This window comes from Rhodamnia argentea, chromosome 1 (assembly GCF_020921035.1).
Source record: "Rhodamnia argentea isolate NSW1041297 chromosome 1, ASM2092103v1, whole genome shotgun sequence".
Lineage (NCBI taxonomy): Eukaryota > Viridiplantae > Streptophyta > Magnoliopsida > Myrtales > Myrtaceae > Rhodamnia > Rhodamnia argentea.
The window spans coordinates 11,617,965-11,642,348 of NC_063150.1; the positions used below are offsets into that span (position 1 = coordinate 11,617,965).

General features: G+C 39.8%; 3 protein-coding genes across 3 annotated transcripts; all 3 read right to left on the reverse strand.

The window, feature by feature from the left end:
- Positions 1-422: 422 nt before the first annotated feature.
- LOC115747008 (phytosulfokines 3-like) lies at positions 423-915 on the reverse strand. The gene is made up of 2 exons (XM_030683024.2): positions 791-915; positions 423-595 (listed from the first exon to the last, which is right to left on the reverse strand). The coding sequence occupies exons 1-2, from the start codon at positions 908-910 to the stop codon at positions 464-466; spliced, it is 252 nt and encodes an 83-aa protein (XP_030538884.2). The 5' UTR covers positions 911-915; the 3' UTR covers positions 423-463.
- Positions 916-7,896: 6,981 nt separating this feature from the next.
- LOC115747010 (phytosulfokines-like) lies at positions 7,897-8,575 on the reverse strand. The gene is made up of 2 exons (XM_030683026.2): positions 8,418-8,575; positions 7,897-8,251 (listed from the first exon to the last, which is right to left on the reverse strand). Exons 1-2 carry the CDS (start codon positions 8,535-8,537, stop codon positions 8,123-8,125), a joined length of 249 nt encoding a protein of 82 aa, XP_030538886.1. The 5' UTR covers positions 8,538-8,575; the 3' UTR covers positions 7,897-8,122.
- Positions 8,576-15,584: 7,009 nt separating this feature from the next.
- Positions 15,585-16,331, reverse strand: LOC115747009 (phytosulfokines 3-like). Its single transcript, XM_030683025.2, has 2 exons — positions 16,172-16,331; positions 15,585-15,974 (listed from the first exon to the last, which is right to left on the reverse strand). The coding sequence occupies exons 1-2, from the start codon at positions 16,289-16,291 to the stop codon at positions 15,843-15,845; spliced, it is 252 nt and encodes an 83-aa protein (XP_030538885.1). The 5' UTR covers positions 16,292-16,331; the 3' UTR covers positions 15,585-15,842.
- Positions 16,332-24,384: the final 8,053 nt, after the last annotated feature.

Here is a 24,384-nt window from a genome sequence, read left to right on the forward strand (position 1 = left end):
TTCATCAATGACTCAGTTTCTACATCTCTCACTGCGGAGCCTGCGCTTGTCTTTGACGACAGCCGATTGTCCCTAGCTCCAAAATAGCATCTGGCTAGTCCGAAGAGCGCGGAGCCAAATCTTGCTCCGCTTCGACGGAGTGATCACAATCATCGTTGGGCAGAGAGAGAGAGAGAGAGAGAGAGAGAGAGAGAGATAGGGTGGTGTCTTATGGCAGCCATCTCCATCACCGGCTGAGAAGCGGCGGCAGTGTGGCCTGTGTCAAGATGGATACATCAGTTTAAAAATTAGGAAACGAACTCTTGGAAGCAGACTCACTTGGAATCAACTCTCAGTATGAGCAAATTTCACATTCCCACCATATATATATGTTTCAAAATTACAACAGAGTTAGTAGAGGCCCACTAAACTGTTCAAGCCTCTTTAAGTTTTTTTCTCCCATCGCCAACAAAGGAAATCAAGTTCAAGGATGATGCTTTTGGGTGTAGATATAGTCGAGGTGAGCAGCCAGAGTCCTCCTCACCAAGCATTCTTCTTCGCCAACTCCTTTGCAGCTCTCATCCAACAACTCATCGCCGCGCTCCGTTGCAACACCCTGTAAGATAGAGAACACAAGCGTCTATGACGAAACTTACCCACATATATGTTCCAAGTGCACGCATGATTGATCACTTTAAAAGTTTGAGCTGTTAAAGAAATGGAAACAACTCAAATGAGAACTTTCAAAGGCCGATACTTCAGAGTTCAGGCCAAAATGGTTACCAAAATCCATTCTAAATAAATAACCCACCACACGGTTAGTCTCGACTGGAGTAACATCGAGAGACACCGGCTCGGGGAGAGCAAAGGAGGATGAGAGTGCGCAGAGGAGGAGGAGACACGTCAAGAAAAGGGTTGTGATCTTGGCCATCTTTGCCGCGTTTCTTGATGAAGAACAGGAGGCATTGCCGGTTTATATAGATAGGGAGAGGTGGATACAGCATATAGTTAAAGTTGACTAAAGTACGCGTGAACCGAAGTAGCTTGAGACATCATTGACGAAGACTATGGCATAGAGAATTTCGGTGGGGTCGAATCCAAGATTCATAGAGAAATCAATGGCGTTTTATTAAGAGAGAGCTACCAAAAGAAATCAAAGTACAAAGAGAGGAACGCGAAGAAAAAATATAGGGTTAGGTCCTGGGTCGAAGAGAGCATTACGTCTTTGCTTGCATGGCAGGAGATTGTAGATGACAGATTGAAAGAGTAATTTTATCATTATATATAAAAATTGATTTAGGGTGCGTATGTTTAACTGAAAACTTCATGATGAGAGAAAATATTTTCATTTTCAAGGAAAGTGGTTATTTTCATTTGTTTGGCATTTTAAATTAAGCGATTTTCTTCTTGTAAAAAAGGAAAGTCATTTTCTCGGTTCTAAGCTTGTTGTTTTCAATCCATAGAAAACGTTTTCCAAAGATGGAGTTTTCTATCATTCAAACAACAAAAAGTCGAGAAAACATATTCAACACATAATAACAGTTCACCACATCACTTAGTACACTAGTTTTGTATCTCGATTACAGTATATTTGACAACTTTTTAAGAGACATATATAGCTACGCTTGTTTTGTCATGTATCATGTGAGTTCATAGATGTATGCGATTGGTTGCGGTTTCGGAGGATTTCCTTAAAATTGAAAGTCACTCATTCAAATCCCACAAACCATATGCCAATTGCTCTGGTGAGGCCACCTGCACACGTCAAAGATCTAAACTTAATTGAATTGTGAGTTTGCATAGTGTTTTTCGGATAGTCGAGTCTATGCCCTCATGCCTCTTAGTTTCTAAAAGAAAAAAAAAATAGTTTGTTTGGTTCAACCATCCCTTATCCAGTTCAAACTTATCAACAATAAATCTGAATAGATGTGTCAAATGGGTAGATCGGGTTAGGTTTGGATCGGATCGGATATGGTCCAATCCATATTAACCCAATTTAACCCATTTTCATATAATATAAATTTAACGATCCATACTTGACCTATACCCAACCCAACCCAACCCGTATTACCTAGATACTTATCTATTTAACCAAATCATGAAATATTAATTTTTTTATAATTTAATGAAAATAATATTGGTAAAAACCTTCATGCAATTAAATTTTTTAAATTTTTCTAACAAAACTTAAACCTTTTTTTAATTTGTTACAAAATAATTTTTTTATTATTACTCGCCCACCCGCTAGCCACCCACCGCTACCTCCGACCAGCCACCTATGCCGCCGCTGCCACCGCCCGCCCGCCACCTCTGCCTGCCAGCCGTGGCTGTTGACTTACTCACCTCCAGCTCAGAGGAAGTCACGGTTTGTTCATTTAAGACGTACAAGCGAGGAGTCAATTTTTTGTTTTTTGAACTATTCGTCTGTCGAGAGCGAAACAGAGTCGGGGCGATTGGCTGAACAGGGGATGAAAATGATAATGGCTCACGAGGGAAAGCATTATCACGGTCAACATCGTCGTCATGGGATGGGTATCGGAGGACGACATGGGCATCACGGTAGGCATGGTCGCCCCGAAGGAGAACTTCTCTGCGGGAATGATCTTGGAGGACATCGGCATCATCTGAGGGCTGTGTTAGGACATGGGGGCCGTGGACATGGGGGTCGCGGAACATGGACGTGGGCATCATCTGAGGGGTCTTTTAGGACACAGGCATGGACCTTTCAAACATGGTCATCGCCATGGTCTCGGTCATGGTCACGAAGGGAGGCGCCACTCTATTTTTTTATGATACTTGGTTTTTGTTTTCTCGTTGCCGCGGGGGAGCAGTGTTTCTTGGAACAACCTGATCGATGACGTCCTCAACGATCGCCGGGCTTGTCTCGTCTCGCGTTGGTCCGATGGACAACAATGATGGCGTTCGATTTGGGGACCCAAGTCGTGAAAGAGAGTCAAAGCAGGACCATGTGAGCTCGAATATAGTTAGTTGTTTTGTTGCGTGCATTGGTAGCGCTTTTGTCGTCGGCAGCAGGCGGAGACGGGGTGGTGTTCGGCAGCAAAGGCGGGCAGAGGTGGCAAGTGGCAAGGGTGGTGGTGGGAGGTAGGTGGAAGGCAGAGTTGGTGGAAAGTGAAGGGTGGCGGCAGGTGGAGGTGGTATGGGGCAAAGGTGGCCGGTGGCGTTCTAAAACAATTTTTACTTTTTTTTATTTTACTTTTTTCTTTATTTTACTTCTAAAAAGATAAAATAAAAATAAAAATATATATACATTAAATATAATTGAGATCATTTACAAGTGATGCTTGGGAAGCTCCAAACCATGGGCATAAAATGGGTCAAAAGTGAGTCCAAAATGGGTTGAGTTAAAACCCATATTTGAATAGGCTTTATAAGTCTAAACTCATATTTGATCCATTTTTTAAATCTACTGAACCCATATATGACCCAAGTGACTAAAAGTGGGTTGAAAAGTGGGTTAATGACTCAATATTGCCACCTCTAAATATGAACGGTGAACTAAGGTAGAAGAAAAGAATAAAATCAAAAACTGAATTCTCTTTCTTCCGCCTCTAATGTCAAAGATGCACATGAATGAAGAAAGAACATGTGAACCGACGGACAAAGATTCGGGTTTGTTTTATATCAGCTTTTTTGGCATTGACCAATTGCGACTAACTGAATCTTTGGAATATTTCGGATTCCGCAGCGTAAAAGAGTTAAAGAGAAATCCGCCTAATCAAAGAATGTTTGTTCATATTAAGAATATTTATTAAGATTAGTCTTCTAATTGATTTATGCATTGATCCGATATAAGTCGGAAATGCTCTAACAAAATCTCAGATACCATACCAATTTGTGTCAAGGTCACGGCCAGTGGAGAATAAACTTTAGTAAAGTATTGTTGAATTGGAGAACGTGTAAGTTATGATCACTAATCTTCACATGTATCATGGAATGAACTTATGCTCTTTTCCAATAGGGTAATCAACGAAAGCCATGTCGTCGCATGTGTGAACTTCAAAACATCTTTCCGTCCATTGTAGACTTCTGCTGTTCCGAGGTTTTGATGGTTTTTCTAATGAATAAACAAAGGACGAGAAGGAGCGACCTGCACGACTAACCCTCGGGATAAACCACAAGGGTCTCACAAATGTGGCGAATTGTTCTGTTTAAATCACAACTATACAAGCCAGCCCTGAAGGTTTATGAGCCAGACGCCGTAGCCCCACCAACCCTAACTCAATCAATTGTTAGTTACATGTGAATCGAATATTGAAAAGGAAAACAAAGAGAACTTCTACGCATCCCCTTCATTTATTCTTCCTGTCTGAAATGTCTCTGTCTTTTGTTCTTCATTGGGCAACCTAAACCCAATTCAGCATTGTTCTAGAACTTCCTAGAGAGACAGGAAGTCCATCTCGAGTTCCATAGACTTTCTCCGCCGATAGTTAAGTCCACCCCGACATGTGATTTCATCTATCGAACTCACTTGTCGGGTGGTGATTAACGGATGGATTGAGGAATTTTTGTTTGGCCACTAATGATTGAACTGTTTGCCCATTGACTTTGTTCTTGGCAATCCAATTGGAAGGCTTGGAAGAGAACATCTATGCCATTAGATAGTTTGTAGATAGTTTGGTCTAAGTGCCTGCTGTATGGCATTTGATTTTGGGGAAATTCTTGCTTGAAATTATTGTGATCACATGGGGTAGATTGGACCAATGCCAAACTAGAATGTGAGGTCGAGACTTTGAGTCCAAAAAATGCCTAGACCTTTTACATTATTGTCAATTCAGTTTTAAACTTTGTAAGTTTGCCGATTCAATCCTATTGGCCATAAATCACTAACTTGAACGCTAAACATCCTACATGGCATCGTCAATGCTAACGTGGATAATTTTTAATAATACTTTAATATTTTTTGAATATTTTTTCCTTTTTTCTTTTTTTCATTTTCTCTTTTCTTTTTTCCTCCAGCATCGGGGGAGGGCCACCCTCGCCGGATTGGGCAGGGGCAGCCCCCGGGCGAGGGAAGCCCTAGGTGAGGGTAGCCACCGTTGGCGTCGAGCGAGAGACGGCCCTCTCAAATGTCAGAGTAGGAAAGGAAAAAAGACAAAAGGAAAAGGAAAAAGTAAAACATAAAAAATAAAAAGATGAAGGAAAATTAAAAAAAAATTAAAATATCATTAAAAATTATCAACATCAACATCGTTAGTGCCACGTAAGACTACCGGCGTCCATGTCAGCAACTTTCATCCAATAGGAATGACCCGGCAAAGGGTGATAATGTTTAGGACTGAATTGGCAAAAGTGTAAAAGGTCTGGGACTTTCTTTGACAATTTTCCCGTCTGGTTTACGTTTGTACTAAGTTATGTTCGACCTGTAAAAACTTAGTATATTAAAGACTTCCCAATGCTTTCAATTTTTTTAAAAAATAACGTCTCAAATTTGGATGTAATTTATGAAGACCCAACTCAAATTGATGTTAGAATGACTTACAATGTGAAATAATGAGTTAGGACAAGTACAAGCATCCAGAAGATTAGACTTGGAGGTAGAGGTGGCCAAATGGACCCGTAGACCCGGAACCGGCCCGTTGACTGGGCCCACGGTTCCAACCCGGAATCGGAACCGGCCCTCAAGGGCCGGTTCCGATTTGTAAATTGTTGGAACCGGCCCGGAACCGCCGGTTCCAACCCGATTTTATAAAAAAAAAAAAAGAAGTAAGTTGAGTGAAAAGAGCACTTGGGCTTTGGAACCGGCGGTTCCGAACCGGAACCGGAACCGGCTCTTCAAGGGCCGGTTCCGTCGAACCGGCCATCACTACTTGGAGGTCGGCCATGCAATGGCCGGCATCCAAGCTGGAGCTGGGTCCCTAAGTCCACACATTTGGCCGAAAACCCAGCTTCTCCAAACTTTGGTATAGGCCCCCTTCTAGCGGATGTGCGAACATAAATATTGTTTGCTTTGGTACAGGCTGTAATTTTCATTATCGCCTACAAACTGTTACATAATCGATTCTCTTTCGTTAATCTCTCATCCATATTCCTTGTTTCCTGTTTTTTCATTTGGATATTTCAATCTGTTTGGTTTGACTTTTACTCTGTCTTTTCGCCTTGTGCGGGATAAGAGTCACACATTTGATAGACCAGAACACATGTTTCATGCATTGAAAGTCCACGCACTCAATGAGGGGTTACTTGAGAATGATACAAACAACATCATTATAGGAACCAAAATGGTCACGTCACCTCAAGACCGACTCCTATCCACGGCTATGTTATGGCAATCTATCCACATATTCGTAAAAGTTGTGTGGATCGAGCATTAGCGCGTTAGGAAAAAGCATTGACTCTGTGAAAATTGAAATGAATGTGGTGGGCACATTGCCTCGCTGCTCGGATGGTCCACAAAGATGATGGTGCTTTACAGAGACTTGAAGACTCGCGTGAAAGTATAACCACAGGAGAAATTGGTGCTCAATAAAGTTGGGCTTTTGCTTCCATACACTCTGCTTTTCCTCTTCTTTCTCTTTTCTCTTTAGTAATTCTGAGAGATTCCCTGTTGGTAAATGAATCTGCTTCGTGAGAAAACAAGACGGGGACTCATTGTCGAGGCAAGAAGAACTTATCATGAGATAAATTGTATAATCATATATTTCAAAGAGATAACCCGAAGTCATCAATTTTCTACGTTCGACACCATGATAAATAGTTGTATCGGATAGAAAATGGAAAATCACGAAAAAAGTCCTAAACCTATTGTAATTATGCCAATTAAATCACAAACCATTTTTTTTAGACAATTTGATCCTAAACCTTTTGCATTCATACCAATTCAATCATTTCGGTTAATTTTGGCTGCAAATCGCTGACGTGGCCTCCAACACCGACATGGCTAAATTTTTAATAATATTGTAATGTATTTTTTAAATTTTTTATGCATTTTCTATTTTCTGTTTCTCTTTTTTTTCTTCTTCTTTCTCCACCCCCCCCAAAAAAATCGACTAGAGGCGAGGGCTGGCGAAGCCGGACCTTGCCCATCGACAGAAGGGCCGGCCTCACCAAGGGCGAGTGAGGCTCGTACTCGCGGTGGTCGGCAGGGGAGAACTTCGCTAGCCTTAGCCTTTGGCCAATCGCCGGGCTTGATAGCCAACTGGAAAAAGAAGAAGAAAAAAAATAAATCGATTTAGGATTTTTTTGGTAATTTTTCTTATAAAAAAAGATATGAGAAGATTGGACAAAAAAACCCTTCAAAATCTTTATATCTTATGTCATTTATTTAGGATAATAGTGGATATACTAATGAACATGGCTATAACCTGTACCTAAAGTGTTTAATGTTTTTGATGAACGTAATTTTGCGATTGGATAAAATAAATCAAATACACAACTGACAAAAGAAAAATCCTGAATCTATAATGTGAAGGACAACCACCGTTAGTTACCATTCTCACGGCGATCAACCCAGTTGCCATTGTTACGGACACCACCGTGGTGGTGGTGCCTGTTAGGATGCGCCTGTGAGTGAGTTTTGTTAGAGAAATCTCACGTCAAATAAAAGATTTGGTGTATGGCAGTTAATAGATCTTAGTTAGTCCATAACTCATTTGCTTAAGCTTTTGAGTGAATGTGAGTTAATATGCTCAGATTTGAGTTCTCTCTTGGCGATTTCCCGGGTTGAAGGTATTGGACGTTGCGTGCTCCCAATAGTACCACCACCGGATACAACTACATTGGGTTCACCCTCTAAATTCTGAGAATCCCAGTTCTTTACTTATGTACCTTCAGTTACAGCTTGATAACTTCTGTCTTTGGGATCTGAAGTCATATGGTTGGGCTCAATGCACTCTTGGTTAACCTCTCTCACTATTAGAACTCGAGAACCTTATTGAACCGCAAAAAAGAAGCGGAAGAAGAAGAAGAAACATAATTGCAAGGGGCATTCACTAAAAGATACGTAAGTTGAAATCAAGAAACGAACTCTCATATGCTGACACACTTGGAATCCACTCTCAGTGATGAGCAAATTTCACATTCCCACCACAGTATTTGTTTCGAAATTCACAGCAAAGTTAGTAGAGGCTCACTAAACTGTTCAAGCCTCTAACTTTTTTCGCAACGCCAACAAAGGAAATTAAGTTCAAGGATGATGCTCTTGGGTGTAGATATAGTCGATGTGAGCAGCCAGAGTCCTCCTCACCAAGCATTCTTCTTCGCCAAGTCCTCCGCAGTTCTCATCCGACAACTCATGGCGCTCTGTTGTAACACCCTGTAAGATAGACAACACAAACTTCTATGACGAAATTTGCCCACATAATGTTCAAGTTTAAGATTTTACAGACTAGCAACGACTCAGAATAAAAACTTTGAAAGGCCGAGATTTCAGAACTCGGGCCAAAATGGTTGCTAAAATGCAATGTAACTAAACAACCCACCATACGGTTACTTTCGACTGGAGCAACATCGAGAAGCACCGGCTCGGGGCGAGCAAAGCAGGATGAGATTGCGGAGAGGAGGAGGAGGGACGTCAAGAAAAGGGTTGTGATCTTGGCCATCTTTGCCGTGTTTCTTGACGATGAATGGTAGGCATTGCCGGTTTATATAGATAGGGAGAGGAAGACAGAGCATATGGTTAAAGTTGACTAAAGTACGTGTGAACCGACGTAGCTTGAGACATCATTGACGTAGACTGGGGCATGAGGGCCGAATCCGAGATTCATAGAGAAATCAATCACGTTTAATTAAGAGACCAAAAGGAATCAAAGTACAAAGAGAGGAACGCAAAGAAAGATATAGGGTTAAGTCTTGGGTCGACGAGTGCGTTAAGTCTCTGCTTGACGGCAGGAGTTAGTAGATGGCAAATTGAAAGAGTAATTTTATCAGTGCATGAATAAAGATTGGCTTAGGGTGCGTTTATTTAACTGAAAATTTCATGATGAGAGGAAATATTTTTCGGAAAAATCATTTTCAAGGAAAGTGGTTAGTTTTCATTTGCTTTAGTGGTTTACGGAAAGCGATTCCTTCTTGGAAAAAGGGAAAGTTGTTTTTCCAATCTAACCTTATTGTTTTCAGTCCATAGAAAACATTTTCTGTGGATCGAGATTCACATCATCCAAACAATGAAATGTCGAAAAACATATTCAACGCATAATAACAGTTTACCACGTCGCTTAGTACACTCGCTTTGTAGAAGCCGAAAGAGAGGATTTCTTGAAGATAACTACATTCTGCTACGGTTTAAAATTCATTCTCCGACCGGTCCAAGTAACCCATGTGCCCCTTTATCTCTAGGGCTATACAATCTGCTTAAATTTTCCATACAGCCTTTATCATGCATGTGTGCCATGGAAACGTTCCGTGTGGGTTAAACGCCAGTACTCAAACGGTGATTTGGAAGAGGATTTCTCGTGTCGTATACGGAATTGGGGTGTCACAAACCCTGCTACGCATGATACTAATGTCCTCATCAGTGTTACTCTTGAGCTTCTAGAACATATCAGCGGGTTAAGGGCTTGGCTCCCGCAACGCACGGCACTTGATTTCGTTGAAATATCCTACATCGCTTGAGTTATGAGGTTTATATGCTCTTTATATAACTATGATCTCTTTTCTCCTATCAGATTTTACGTTGGGCTTTCTAACAGATTTCAACACTTTCAGCAAGTGCACGGACACATTTCACATGGCTCGTTGAGAAGAGTATTTAGATGATGACTTTGAAGGTGGGTCTCCCTCATTGAACGTGGGATTTTTTTTTTTTGGGTAAAAAAAAAAAAACCGAGCTTCATTACTTCACATAGTTTTTTCATAACAAAAACCACGGGCAATAATCATCCCTGGTAAGCATAAAATTTCCTCAGGATAAAAAAAGTTGGAAATGTTTTAGTTCTACGTTCTCCCTGAGTGATGATAGAATGTAGCCAAGCAAAAATATAGGGGCTCCTACTAGTAGAAAAGTACTAAATGGTTGATGCAATTGGTTGCAATGTCAACGGATTTTCAATTTAAAAACCGTAAGTCACTTGTTCAAATCCCACAAACTGCATGCCAACTGCTCTGAGTCGGGTCACCTGCACGGGTCAAAGATATGAACTTAATCGAATTGTGAGTTTGCAGAGGATTTTATGAATTTTCAGATAGTCTAGTCTATGCACTCATGCCTCTTAAGTTTTTAAAAAGAAAAGAAGAAGAAGTCTGTTTGGTTTAACCGTCCCTTATCTGGAAATTCTAGGTTAGTTCAAACTTATCAACAATAAATCTAAGCGATCAACCGAAGTAGAAGAAAGGAACAATACCAAAATTGAATTCTCTTTCTCCTGCCTCTAATGTCAAATGACGAAAGAACATGTGAACCGACGGTCATAGATTTAGGCTTGTTTCATATCAGTTTTTTTTGCATTGACCAAGTGCAAGTAAGTGAATCTCAGGAATGTTTCGGATTCTACGGCGTAAAAGAATTAGAGAAATTCCGTTAATCAAAGAATATCTATTCATATTAAGAGTCAAGCTGTTAGCCTAGTAGTCTGACAGTATTGCCGGTTATTTTTTACTACACGATCTCTCAATTAATAAGTACTTTAAGCAAAACATGCGATAATAGTATGTGGGTCTACGGTTGAGATTGTACAGTCATTGACAGTATTGTTAGGGAAGCATTTTTCCATTAAGAATTTCGCCTTCCAATTGATTTCTCAAGTTTTCACACAGAGTTTTTAATAAGCATATTGTGAATATCTATAGTATAGGTCATTGTGTGATCCATTAACCAGTGTGAAATGCTTTAACAAAATCGATCACACAATATGAAAGTTAAAGGTCACGGCCGGTGGAGAATAAACTTTAGTAAAGCATCATTGATTTGTAGAACAAGTTAGCCATGATAATTAATCTCTTTATGTATGATAGAATGAACTTATGCTCTTGTCCAATAGTGTAACCAACAAAAGCCATGTTGCCATATGGTGTGTGCACTTTTGGAACATCTTTCCGTTCATTTTAGACTTTTGTGGTTCTGAGTGTTATGTCTTGGGTTCATCATTGGGCAACCGAAAACCAATTTAGCAATGTTCTAGAGTTTCCTGTAAAGACAAGACGTCCACCTCGAGTTCCACCGACTCTTTCGGCCCATAGTTTATGTCCACCACGACGTGTGGTTTCATCAATCATCACCACTTGTTGGCGGCAAATAAACGGATGGTTTGAGGAATTTTTGTTTGGCCACTTATGAGTTAACTGTTTGTCCATTGACTTTGTTCTTGGTAATCCAATTGGAAGGCTTGGAAAAGAACATCCGTGCCATTCGAAAGTTTGTAGATAATATGGTCTAAGTGCTTGCTATACAGCATTTGATGTGGGGGAAATTCTCGCGAACACATGGTAGACAGGACCAATGCCAAAGCAGAATGTGAGGTTAAGACGTTGAGTCCATGGCTCTTAATTAGTCAACTTTATGTTTACACAAAGTTGTGTTCAACCTGTAACAAGCTAGCAAGTTCAAGACTTCCCAGCGTTTTCAAATTATAGAAGTGTACATTGAGCTAATGTCTTGAACTTGAACGCAGTTGATCAAGACTTGTCGAGAACGACCTAGGATGTGAAGTAGTGAGTTAGGGCAAGTGGCAAGCATCCAGAAGATCAGACTTGGATGTCGATGGCCGGCATCCAAGCTGGAGGCAGGTGCCCAAGTTGACACAACCGGCCAATGTCCTAGCTTCTCCAAGTTTTGGTGGAGTGTATGGGGCCACTTCTAACGGATGCCGAACATACACAAGGTTCACAATTGAGTGTGTTTTGACCTAATTTTGTTATTAACCTTTAGAAAGCCCTTAGAGATCTCCTCAATCAAATTTATTGTTTTGGCATTATATCTCATTGCACACGATAAATTTAGGTTGAGCAGTAAAGATCGAAAAATGACAATCACTCATTCTTAAAATCAGCATTCTTAAGATCAAAAAGTCATGCGAAAAAAGGGGGAAAGCTCCTCGTTCCCGATTCTCCTATAGCTGGATCCTTTGGAACCACAAGAATCCTTGGTTAGTCGGCCAACTGTGTATGACGGGGCATCTGGAGGTGGAGCCATGCATTCAACCAAGTTTGGCAAGGACCATGAGTGGCGTCCTCTTGAGTCTGTATTTATGTGGTGCGGCAGGCTGAAGTCTTGTCGGGCATCTACAACACATATAGACTGTACCTCTGGGTATCGAAGAGAAGTTACAAAGATGATTACACTAAGATCGGACAGTCAAGAAGGTTTGCAAGAGCTCTTTGTGCGATTACAGAGAGTTTCTCCGAGAACTCTAGCGCATAATCAGGACTTAGAAAATGCTAAGAGTTGTTCGATCGATCAATCGAGTAGCTATAATCTCTTCCTTATCACTTATATCCAGTTCTAGCGACGTTTTCAGCCATTCTAGGAGTAGATGTATGCGCCATCGGTCAATTACGCAAATCCCGGGTCTGTATCCACCATTTTTTTGTATTTCAATCCTCTTGGGGTAACCATCATTACATGAAGAAAAATGGCGACCTCACCTCGAGACAGACTACTATCCACGACTATATTCTAAAAAAAGTCGTATGTATTGAGTATTAGTATGTTAGGAACAAGCATTGCCATACGAAAATTGAAAGGATGGTCCACAAAGAGGATTGTTCTTTCCAGGACTTGAAGACTTGCATGAAAGTAGAATCACAGGGAAAATTGCTGGTCAATAAAGCTCCTGCTTTTGTTTCCATTACACTCTTGCTTTTTTATCTTCTTTTCTCTTTAGCAATTCTGAGAGATTCCCCGTTAGTACACGAAGATACTAGAAAAGAGGACGAGCACTTACTGTCAAGGCAGGAGGTAAGCTTCGAGGAGACAACCCGTATGCCATCAATTTTCTCTATGCGGCTACTTTCCGCCTTTCCAGCGCCAGGATGAAGAGTCATATATGACGGTGATAGGATGGAAGAAAAAATAAAAATATATTGATATAACCTATCTTATAGAATGTTTAGTCGATTCAGGTTAAGATTTATTAAAAAAAAAAAAGACCTAAATCAGAAAAGGCTAGATCTATGGTGTGAAGGGTGGCCACCAGTACCACCGCGAGTGGCAATGTCATGGCTAGAGGTGGCAATATGGGTCAGAAACCCATTTAATGACTCAGTTTTAGCGGGCATATTTAATATTGACGTGTTTTAGCAATATAGATCGGGTAGGGTATGGGTCGCTAGATTTGTATTGCATGAAAATAGATCAAAGCGGGTTAAATGGGTCAATATGAATCCAACCATTTTTGGGCGACCCAAAATTGAGCCGACCCACTTGTTTGATAGTCCTAGTCATGGCAACCACTGTGGTCACAGTCTTCAAAGGAGTTCAACCATTGCTTGGTAGTTACTTGAGGAGGGTGACCACCGTGTAACGGTTGCGAGTGAGGCCACGTCATGGCATTTATGCAAAATTTTCCAACCTTTGCTCTTGTTTTTTTTTTTTATTTAAAATTATTTTGTTTCATTTAGTTATCCAATCCAAGTGGGATACAAATATCACAAACCAAATGCTCTATTTGTTTCACGAAAAATATTTTTCAGAAAATATTTTCCCCAATTTCTGATGTTTGGGGGCAGAAAAATATGTGATCAAAGAAAATATTTTCTGATAAATGAAAAATATTCTTCTAAATCTGGAAAAATGAAAATCATTTTCCAATCTTTCTTGTAAGGGCTCTCTCTTACCCTCTCGCCCTCGATGTGAATCTCCACCTGCAAATTTGCCATGGACAAGCTCGAGACCATCCCCTCCGCCGCAGGACCCAGCCCCGCCCCAACCTATCCTCCCTCTAACCTGCTCGGCCACTCCCTCTCCGACGTTAATTTCATCTTCAAGTCCCTGATCCTTGCCCTTGACTCTACCTATAGCAAGATCGTGGAGCCCGCTCCCAAGTGTGCCTTCAAGCTCTTCTCGCTCAACCTCGTCCACGTGGAGATTAGTGACAACGAGTACTGATGGAGGTTTTGACTCAATTTTGAGGTTGTTGTAGGGTGTGAGTCAGGTGGGATTGAGGAGGAGGCCATTGAGCTTGGCGTGCTTAAGGTTGCTAGATCTGCCGAAGCCCATGACGAGAGGTCGACCTCACCAGATTTGGCACGTCTCAAGCCTCGCCGGCCATGGGCGAGCTTGACCTCGCCCAAGGCCGGTGAGTCTTGAGCCTCGCCGGCAAGCCTTCGGCCAGCTTCCTCGCTTGTGGCCGGTCGTCGGTCATTGCTATGGCTAACAATCACCCGAGGAAGAAGGAAACGAAAGAAAAAGAAAAGAAAAGTAAGGAAAAATAAAATAATAAAAATAACACATAAATTTAAAAATCAAAATTTTTAATAATTTTTCTAAGGAAAATAAAATTGAATTTTCTATGCCAAACCACGGAAAGTATTTTTCAGATTTCAGCCTAACACCAGAAAATATAGTCATTTTCCTGAAAAACGACTTCCTGAAAAATATACGCTTCGAATTCCTAGATATCGAATTATTTTCGAAAAACATTACATTTTTTGCGAAACAAACGGAGCCTTAGTTTTTGAATACTTTATCTGTTACTTTAATGGGTGTTATACTCGTCTATGTCATCCAAAGTGTGATAAACCAGTACCAGATAGGATATAGTATATCATGTTCGACTCACGTGGACTACCAAATATGACCTCAGATTACAATATAATGTAAAGTAGATTAGTTAACTTTGGATGGGATGACATAAGGATGGATATGTTCTTCTTTCTTCTTCTTTTTTTCATTTTCATTTTCTTCTTAGTTTTAGGTCATTCTGATCGGATGAGGATCATCTCCCCTAATTCTTGGTATCATGATCTACTTCCACTGTGAGATGCACACGTGTCTGTTCTTCATGTTCGACCATACCTATAATACCCCTGACAAACGCACTCAAAACACCCTAATTTCTTTCTCTTCCTTCATCCTGCTCCTCTGTCAACGCACACTACCCAAATCCTAAGTCGAAGCTATCGCCGCTGCTGAAGCTCGTATCCTCCCTCCCTCCCTCCCTCCCTCTCGCAATAAATGACTGAAGCTCAAGCCAACGTCGAGCAATCTGGGCTCTATGCTTTTCTCCTATGGCTCAATTACAACATCTCTCACGACGGAGCCAACACTCATCACAATGGAGCCAGCGGCTCCCATGTCTTTGACATAGGCCAATTGCCGCTAGCTCGAAGCTATCACCGTCAAGGAGCGACCCAGCTATGGCTAGTTCGAAGAGGGTGGATCCAAATCTTGCTCCGCTTCGAAGGAGCGAGCTGCGTCTGCCTTGGTCATTGTCGAGCAGAGAGAAGAGAGAGAGAGAGATGGAGAGGGCTGGCGTCTCAGCATGGCTATCTGGATCAGCACTGGAGAAGTGGTGGCGGTGTGGCTGGGTCATGATGGATGCTGATATGGGCAAAGGTACTTCTGTACCTTCAGTTATAGCTTGATGACTTTCGTTTTTGAGAACTGAAGTCTTTGTTGGTTTCAACTCACTCGTCCTTAAACTCTTTCACTATTAGAACTCCATAACCTTATTGTACAACAAAAGAAGAAGAAGAAGAAGAAGAAGAAGAAGAAGAAGAAACAAGCATAATTGCAAGGGCACTTAATAGAAAAATCTCAAAAGAGATTAGTAAGGCAAAAGATACATAAGTTTGAAACTAAGAAACATTCTCTAAGAAGCAGACTCACTTGATATCCACTCAGAGTGATGAGCCAATTTTACATTCCCACAATAGTAAACGCTTCATAATTCACAACAAAGTTAGTAGAAGCCCACTAAACTGTTCAATCCTTTTAAGTTTTTTGGCATCACCAAAAAAGGAAATTAAGTTCAAGGATGATGCTTTTGGGTGTAGATATAGTCGATGTGAGCAGCCAGAGTCCTCCTCACCAAGCAATCTTCTTCGCCAACTCCTTCGCAGTTCTCATCCGACAACTCATTGCCGCTCTCCGTTTCAACATCCTGTACAATAGAGAACGCAAACACATATGACGAAATCTGCCCACATATATTCAAGTGCACATACGACTGATTGCTCTGAAACATTTAAGCTGTTACGTAATAGCAATAACTCGAATAATAAAACATTGACAGGCCGAGAATTGAAAACTCGGGCCAATATGGTTACTGAAAAATCCCATGTAAATAAGTAAACCCACCACGCGGTTAGTCTCGACAGGAGTAACATCAAGAAACACTGGCTCGGGCCGAGCAAAGCAGGATGAGATTGCACAGAGAAGGAGGAGAGACGTCAAGAAAAGGGTTGTGATCTTGGCCATCTTTGCTGTGTTTCTTGATGAAGAACAGCAGGGAGTGACTGTTTATATAGATAGGGAGAGGTGGATAGAGCATACAGTTAAAGTTGACTAAAGTACGTGTGAACCGAAGTAGCTTGAGACATCATTGACGTGGACCGTGGCATAGAGAATTTCGGTGGGGTCGAATCGAAGATACGGAGAGAAATTAGTGGCGTTTAATTATGAGAGAACGACCCAAAGGAATCAAAGTCCAAAGAGAGAAAGCAAAGAAGGATATAGGGTTAGGTTTTGGGTCGAGGAGGGTGTTAAGTCCCTACCTGCATGACAGGAGATTGTAGATGGCAAAATGAAAGAGTAATTTTTATGTACATACATTAAGATTGGTGTAGTTTCAAGGAGATGTGTTAGATTGAAGGGGGTGTATAAATAAGTCGATAATCGTACACATATCCACCACGTAATAGCAGATTACCACATCACTTAGCACATTGGTTTTGTATATCGATTGAGTATATCTAGCATTTTTTTTTTTGTTGTTGAAAAAAGACATATATCTAAACTTGTTTTGTCATTATTTGACGTGGCTGCATCAATGACACATGGTATTACGTGGGGGGAAATGCTTCCCTAACAGTATTGTGAGATGGTATAATCTCAACTGTAAATCCACATACCATCACCGCATGTTTTGCATATTTCACTCACTGATTGAAAAATCATGTGATAAAAAATATCTAACAGTATATTGAGTGCCTAGATATTGATTCCCATAGTTGGAGCATGATAAGATAACCATTTCTTTTGTCCACCCCGTGAGGTTAACTACATTCTTCAAGGGTTTAAAGTCATTCTCGATCAACGTCGAACTTCAAGACATTATAGTCGACCAAACCAATACCTTAGGGCATGCGACTTCTCTGACCAGTCCAAGTAACTCATATGCCCCTTTTATCTCTTTGGCCATACAATCTGCTTGAATTTTCCATACAGCCATTTTCATGCATGTGTCATACACACGTCATGTTCACCTCATCGGTTCAGCAATATAGCTATCAATGCTACACATCAATGGGTCGGCCCGTTCCACGCGGGTTAAGCTCTAGTGCACAAGCGGTGATCTTAGGGGGTGGACTATTTTTGTGTCGGGTATGGAATTGAGATGTTACAAACTCCGCCACTTATGACACTAGGGTCCTCATCAATGTTGGTCTTAGCTCGGGAGCATATCAAGCTGGTAGAATTGCAAAGATATGGCTCCCAAATTCAAGTAATGACTACAACTGGATAGTGTTCCATCTCTAACTAGTTAGGGAGCTTGGCCCCCATGACACAAAAAGTATTAAAAAAAGAAGTCATAAACCTATTGCAATGATACAAATTTGATCATAAACCTTTCAATTGGATCAATTTAATTCTAAATCTTTTTACATTGGTACAAATTCTGACCATCCATCCAATTTAAGCCGAAAATCGCTAACATAGATGTTGATAGTCTTATGTGACATGGCCTGCGCTGATATTGACATTTTTATAATTTTATAAGATTTTTTTCTTTTTTTCTTTATCTCTTGTTTTATTTTTACTTTCTTTTTCTCTACCTTCACTTTTTGCTAGTAGCCGATCTCCAGCCTCGTCGCGCGCTCGCCTTCGCCTATGTGCAGCTCGGCAACGCCAACCCTCGCCGGCCTTCACCTATGGCCGACGGCTAGCCACCGATAGAAAGAGAAGGGAAAGAAGTAAAAAGGCTAAAAAGAGAGAAAAAGAACAAAATTCAAAAAAATATGTAAAAAAAGAAAACTTTCATGTTAGCATCTATCATCCCATTTAGGATTGCTAACATCCAGTCAGTGATTTTCCAGCCTAAATTGATTGGATGGTCTGAATTGATATCAATTTGAAAAAATTTAGGCTATATTGATAAAAATGCAATAGGTTAAGATATTTTTGGAACTTGTCCTGGCGACGCAACACTTTATGGTGCACAACACTTAATTTCAACACGTTCGGCATGTGTGCTGCTTTAATACTATTTGGATCATGATCACTTGCACAAAATAAAAGATCTCAACTTAACCAATTCATAGGATTTACGTGATGTTCATGGGCTTTCTGATAGCTGAACCTATGCACTTGTGGCCCTGGGTTATCGAAAAGAAAAAAGAAGTTCCTTTGATTCCGCCATGATTTATCTGGACATTCCAGGGTCAGCTCACACATATCGAAAATATAAGTAAATAATTGATTGAAGAGAAAAAAAAGAAGAAGAGGGAGAATTCAAATAGGATAAATTGAATTTCTCTTTCTTCTCCGGCTAATGTCAATGATGCATTGAATGAAGGAAGATCCCTTGAACCGATGGTCATAGATTTTAGGCGTGTTTTGTATCAGCTTTTCTTGTATTGACCGTGTGCGAGTAACCGTAGGAATGTTTTGGATTAATGTCTTTATTAAGATTTCTCTTCTAATTGATTTAGTAAGCTTCCATTGAGTTTTTCAAATATTCAGACCACTTTTCTGGCCAAAAGGCAAAATCAACCACTTCTCAAAATCACGCAGTAAATAAATCTTAACAAGCATTATTAATATTCCTAGTATTGGTAAAAATGTTAACAGATATCAGTGTGAAATGCTTCAACAAAATCTCTGATACTATATGAATTTATGTCAAGGTCACGGCAAGTGGGAGTAAGCTTTAGAAAAGTAGCATTGATTTGGCGAACGAGCTAGTTATGTTCACTAATCTTTATATGTGTCATAGAATGAGCTCATGCTCTTGTCAAATAGCTTAGCAAGCAATGTTGTGGTGTGTGAGCTATTGGAACATCTTGCCGTTTGTTGTAGACTTTTGTTGTTCTAATTTTTGTTTTATTTTTATATTAAAGAACAAGGGTAAAAATGGCCGACCCACATAACTAATAACTATGGGCGCACATGGTAACATTTGTGGAAAAAAATTTCTGCTCCACAAGTGATTCTAAAGCAGAAATCCATTTGGTAATGCAACTTCTGAAGCAGAAATATGTTTGTTACATAATATTATATTTCTACTTCTGAAGTAATTTTTTAGCCAATTTCAGAAATTGAAAAAAGTTACTTTTCTTTAGTAGTAGAAATCTCTCAACATTAATATCTCTCATTTGGCCACTTTTTATTTTCGGTGCCTCTCTCTCCCAACACGGCCTCCACCATCACTAACCTTTGCCGATTGCTGCCGCCCGTCGCCGACCATCGCCGGCCGTCGACCACCGCCAACCGTCCCATCGTCACCGCAACCACAATCGCCGCCCCCACCCCCTCGGCCAACCACCGCCGACCTCCACTAGCCACGGTTGTCAGCCCCCGCCAACTATCAACCTTCGCCAATCGCCACCGCCTGTTGCCCCTTTTTGACCACCGCCGATAGCCGACCACCACCGCACCAACACCGCGACCACGACTACCCCCCACCACTAACTACTAACCATCGCTGACCTCAGCCGGTTACTATTGGCCCTCGATGACCGCCGCCACCACCACCAGCTGACCACCGCTGCACCTCCGCCGTGACCATTGCCGATCGCAACCCATCGCCGCCGATGAGTTGCCTTCTTCAAACACCGGAGAAAAAATAAATAAGAGTTTTTTATTTTTAAGAAGTAAATATTATTTTTAATAATTATTATTTTTTTTAAATAAATTTAAAAAATTAAAAATGAAGTAGAAATTTTTTGGACGCAGGCAATAGTTTTTCATAGAAGATTTTGTGTTCATAATGTTCCGGAAGTAGAAATTTTGAACCGTTAACAAACAAATTTCTCTTATTAGAAATCAACTTATGGCCAAAAGTTTGTTTTTGAAGCAGAAGTGTCCTATCCCTCTAGATGTTATATTTAATCTATAACAACTCGCTTTGACCGTAGGTTTATCGCCTAGCTACCATAGCTCCATTGATTCTATCTTAGGAGGAATTGACTGTAATAAATTCTAAATTTTGGTTCGATGTACAATGTCATCTTTAGACTTTTAATTCGTTCAATATGGTATTTGAACTATTCTTAAAAATTCAATCTAGTTTCTAAAATTTCAATTTATTCAATTTAGTCACTCGACTTTCCAACAAAGTCTAATTAGCCCTTCGTACTATGCACATGTTTTCCTAGTTACACTATTCCTCAAATTTTAGAAAATCTATTCATTACAATCATTTTCCTAAATATATATATATAAAAAAAAAAGGAAAAAGTGATTTGGAAGTCCTAAAGCTTATTGCGAAAGTGTACTTCAGTTTTTAAATTTTCAAAAAGTGCAATCAAGTCCAAAAACTTATCCCGAAAGTCTAATGGAGTCCTAAAACTTTCAAAATGTACAATAAATAGAAAGACTTAATTGGACCAATTTGATAAGTTTTAGGACTTGATTGTACTTTTGAAAGTTTAAAAGACCCAATTATACTTCCGTGACAAGTTTTAGACATAATTGCACTTTTTGAAAGTTTTTGGAATTAATTGCACTTTCATAACAAATTTTAGGACTTCCAATGAACTTATCCATAAAAGAAAATGCTATCATTTTATCTTTTTGGTCTCCATGATTATGAAACATTGAGAACAGAACTAAGGGTGGTTTGTTTTGTGGAAAATAAATAGCTTGGAAGACATTTTAAAAAAAAAAAAAATCACTTGTACCGCTTACAAAAATGAATGAATCAAAAATATTTTGATCGCCCATAAAAATGTTTAGACATAAATAGATGTTGATAATGAAGAAAATTTTACTGACTAATTATTTCAAGAGAAACGAACAAACAATTTTTAGAAAATGTTTTTCCAATCATTCATTTTGCGCGAAACAAACGAAGCCAAAATGGCTAATTTGACTTTGTTGGAAAGTTGAGAGACTAAGTTAAACAAATTAAACTCTAGGGACTACATTGAACATTTATGGATAGTTCAAGAGCCATATGCAACAAATGAAAAGTTAAAGAATGACATTGATATTCATGAATTATTAGTATCATCTATTAGTTACTTGTGAACAGAATTTCAAGAACACGAGACAGAGAATATTACATAAGATTCCACCGCAACAAAAAGGAATTTCAACGCGCTCCCTCCATTTATTGTTCCTCTCTGTCTGTGAAACACAGGGAGGAAAGAGGGAAATTAAGTTGTCTCTGTCTTTTGTTCTTCGTTGGGCAACCGAAAAACATCAATTCAGCAATGTTCTAGAAATTCCTAGAAAGAAAAGACGTCCATCTCAAGCCCCATTAGACTTTTTTGTTCCCTAATCAATTCACCACAACATGTGATTTCGTCAATCATAATTGATTTGGGGGCCGAGAAACTTCAGCCTAAACATAGGTGGCAAATTAGTGGATTGTTCTAGGAATTTTTGTCCATTGACTTTGTCTATGGTAATCCAATGGATGGTGGTCCTCATGGGGCGAGATTGGGAGGCTAGGAAGAGAGGACATCTTGCCGATGATTTGGTCCAAAGTTCTTGAGCATTGGATGTCGGGGAAGTTCTTCCGTGAGTTTATTTTATTTGTGATCACATGGTAGATTGGACCAATCCGACCGTAGAATATAAAATTGAGACTTTGTGTCCGTGGCTCTTGATTAGTCAACTTTACGTGTACTCAAGTTATGTTTTTTTTTTTGCTGGGTCGAATACTCAAGTTATGTTGAAAGTGAGTACAGTGATCGCTTCTTGTACTTCTGCGAGATAAGATTCTGCCCCATCTCAGATGAATCAGGATACATGTTTATATCCATTGGAATTACAAGCAATTAATGATTTATTGCTTGAGATAAAACATCACTATACGATTAAAAATTCAAAATGGTGACCTCAATTCAACACCGACTCCCATGCACGGCTGTATAGTGACCTTAATCCTCGATCCGATGGTCCGTGATGAGGATTGTTCTTTGGAGGACTTGAAGAGGGAAAATTACCAAAAAAAAAGTCTAAACATATTGTAATTATGTCAATTTAGTCATCAACTTTTATTTTTCAATTGAATCCTAAACATTTTCACATTTTACCAATAGAGTTCATCTAGCCAATTTTAGGCGAAAATTGATGAAATGAATGCCAGCCTTCCACGTGGCATTGTTGATGTTGAGGTGGATTTTTTTAATTTTTATTTTATGAATTTTTTATTAATCTTTTTCTCTCTCTTTTTTTTTTTCTTTTTGTTATTGTTAAGGTCGGCAGGAAGCCTACAACAGTCCTCGCCTAGTGGCCAGCGGAGGTCATAAGACCTTTAGCAGGCCTTAACAACAACAAAAAAAAAAGTCAGAAAAAGTTGATAAAAAAATTTAAAAAAAATTCACGTCGGCACTGGCAATGCCTCGTAGAACGGCCGTGGATAGCCAACATTCATATCATCAATTTTCTGCTAAAATTGACCGAATAGACTTAATTGGCAAAATGTGAAAAGCTTTAGGACTGAATTGGCACAACGGCCATAGGTTTAGAATTATTTTGGTAGTTTTTCGACCTGAAGACTTACATGAAAGTTTAATTACAAGAGAAATTGGTTGTCCATGAAGATGTGCTTTTGTTTCTATACACTGTGCTTTTCCTCTTCTTTCTCTTTTCTCTTTAGCAATTCTGAGAGATTCCCTGATAGCCAATGAAACTACTATTGTGAGAAAAGAGATCGAGGATTTATTTGTCAAGGCAAGACGAAACTTGTTATGAGATAAATTATGTATCAACACACATTCCGGGGATACAACCCCAGAGTCGTCAATTTCTTCCATTAGGCTGCTTTTCAACGGCTGGGATAATTGACCAAAAAGGAAAAAAAAAAAAAAAAACGACTGGGATAAAGGGTCATAAAAGATAAGGTAGGATAAACAAAATCCTTCAAATTTCTTACATCTTATCATCATAAGTTCGGAACAATATCCGATGTAATGATGAATATGGCTATTATCTATCTTATTAAGCGTTTAAAGTGTTTGATGGACATTGTTGTGATTGGATGACAAAATTATAAAAACAGCCAAAACAAAAGAACCTGGTTCCCTAATGTGAACGGCGATCATTGTAATGGTGGTTGGTTCTGTTAACCGCCAATCACCACCACGGCAGAGAATCAATGAGATAGGAAAGAAGGAGGGGGGGCCACAAAGGCATTAATTCGCCTTTCTTTCTGTAATAAGGGTGCGTTCCGAAGTATGAAGTGGGAGAGAAGCTAGGGAATTCAAATATCCCAATGACGTTGCATCCAATATCTACAATAAAGAGTAAGATAAAATAAAAAAATTAATAAAAAAGTCATAAATCTACTGCATTTATGCCAACGCAATCCTATATCATTTAATTTGATCAATCGAGTCCTAAACCTTTTGACAATTAATTAATGTAGTCAATCCAGTCAATTTTGACCGAAAATCGCTAATATGAATGCTGGACATCCCGCATGGCACCACCTGCATTGATGTTGACAATTTTTACAATTATTTATCTCTTTTTTAAATATTATTTACTTACTTACTTCTTTCTTTTCTTTTCTTTCTTTATTGCGGCCAGTGGCGGTATGATGACCCTAGCATGGCCACAAGGTGAGGGCGAGGGTCGCCTCACTTGCGGCCGGCGATGCCACACTCGCGGCCGGCGATGCCACACTCGCCCGGTTGTCGCCGACCATCGCTTGAGATAGGCCAATGGTGAAAAGCAAAGAGAAAAAAAATAGAAAAAGGGAAAAAAAAGAAAACAAGAAAAAAAGAGAAAGTTCAAAAGTGAAAGATTTTATGGAACCACAGCTAATCGCTCTAAAAGCTTAAGATTATAGAAGAAGGCGTGGTTTAATATTTATATATTCCAACACTCCCCCTCACGCTTAGTCTGATCTTTTTGCCTAGTACTAAGCGTGGAAATATTCATTTGGGGAGGCAAATAGGGGCCTGGAAAGATTTGAACTCGGGACCACCTGCTCTGAGACCATGAAAGATTTTATGGAACCACAGCCAACTGCTCTAAAAGCTTAAGCTTATAGAAGAAGGCGTGGTTTAATATTTATATATTCCAACAAAAAGTTTTTTACAGCGCGACCCACACCACATAGGACTGGTGATGCTGATTGGTCCACCACGTCGGCGCTTTCCTGTCAAAATTGGTTG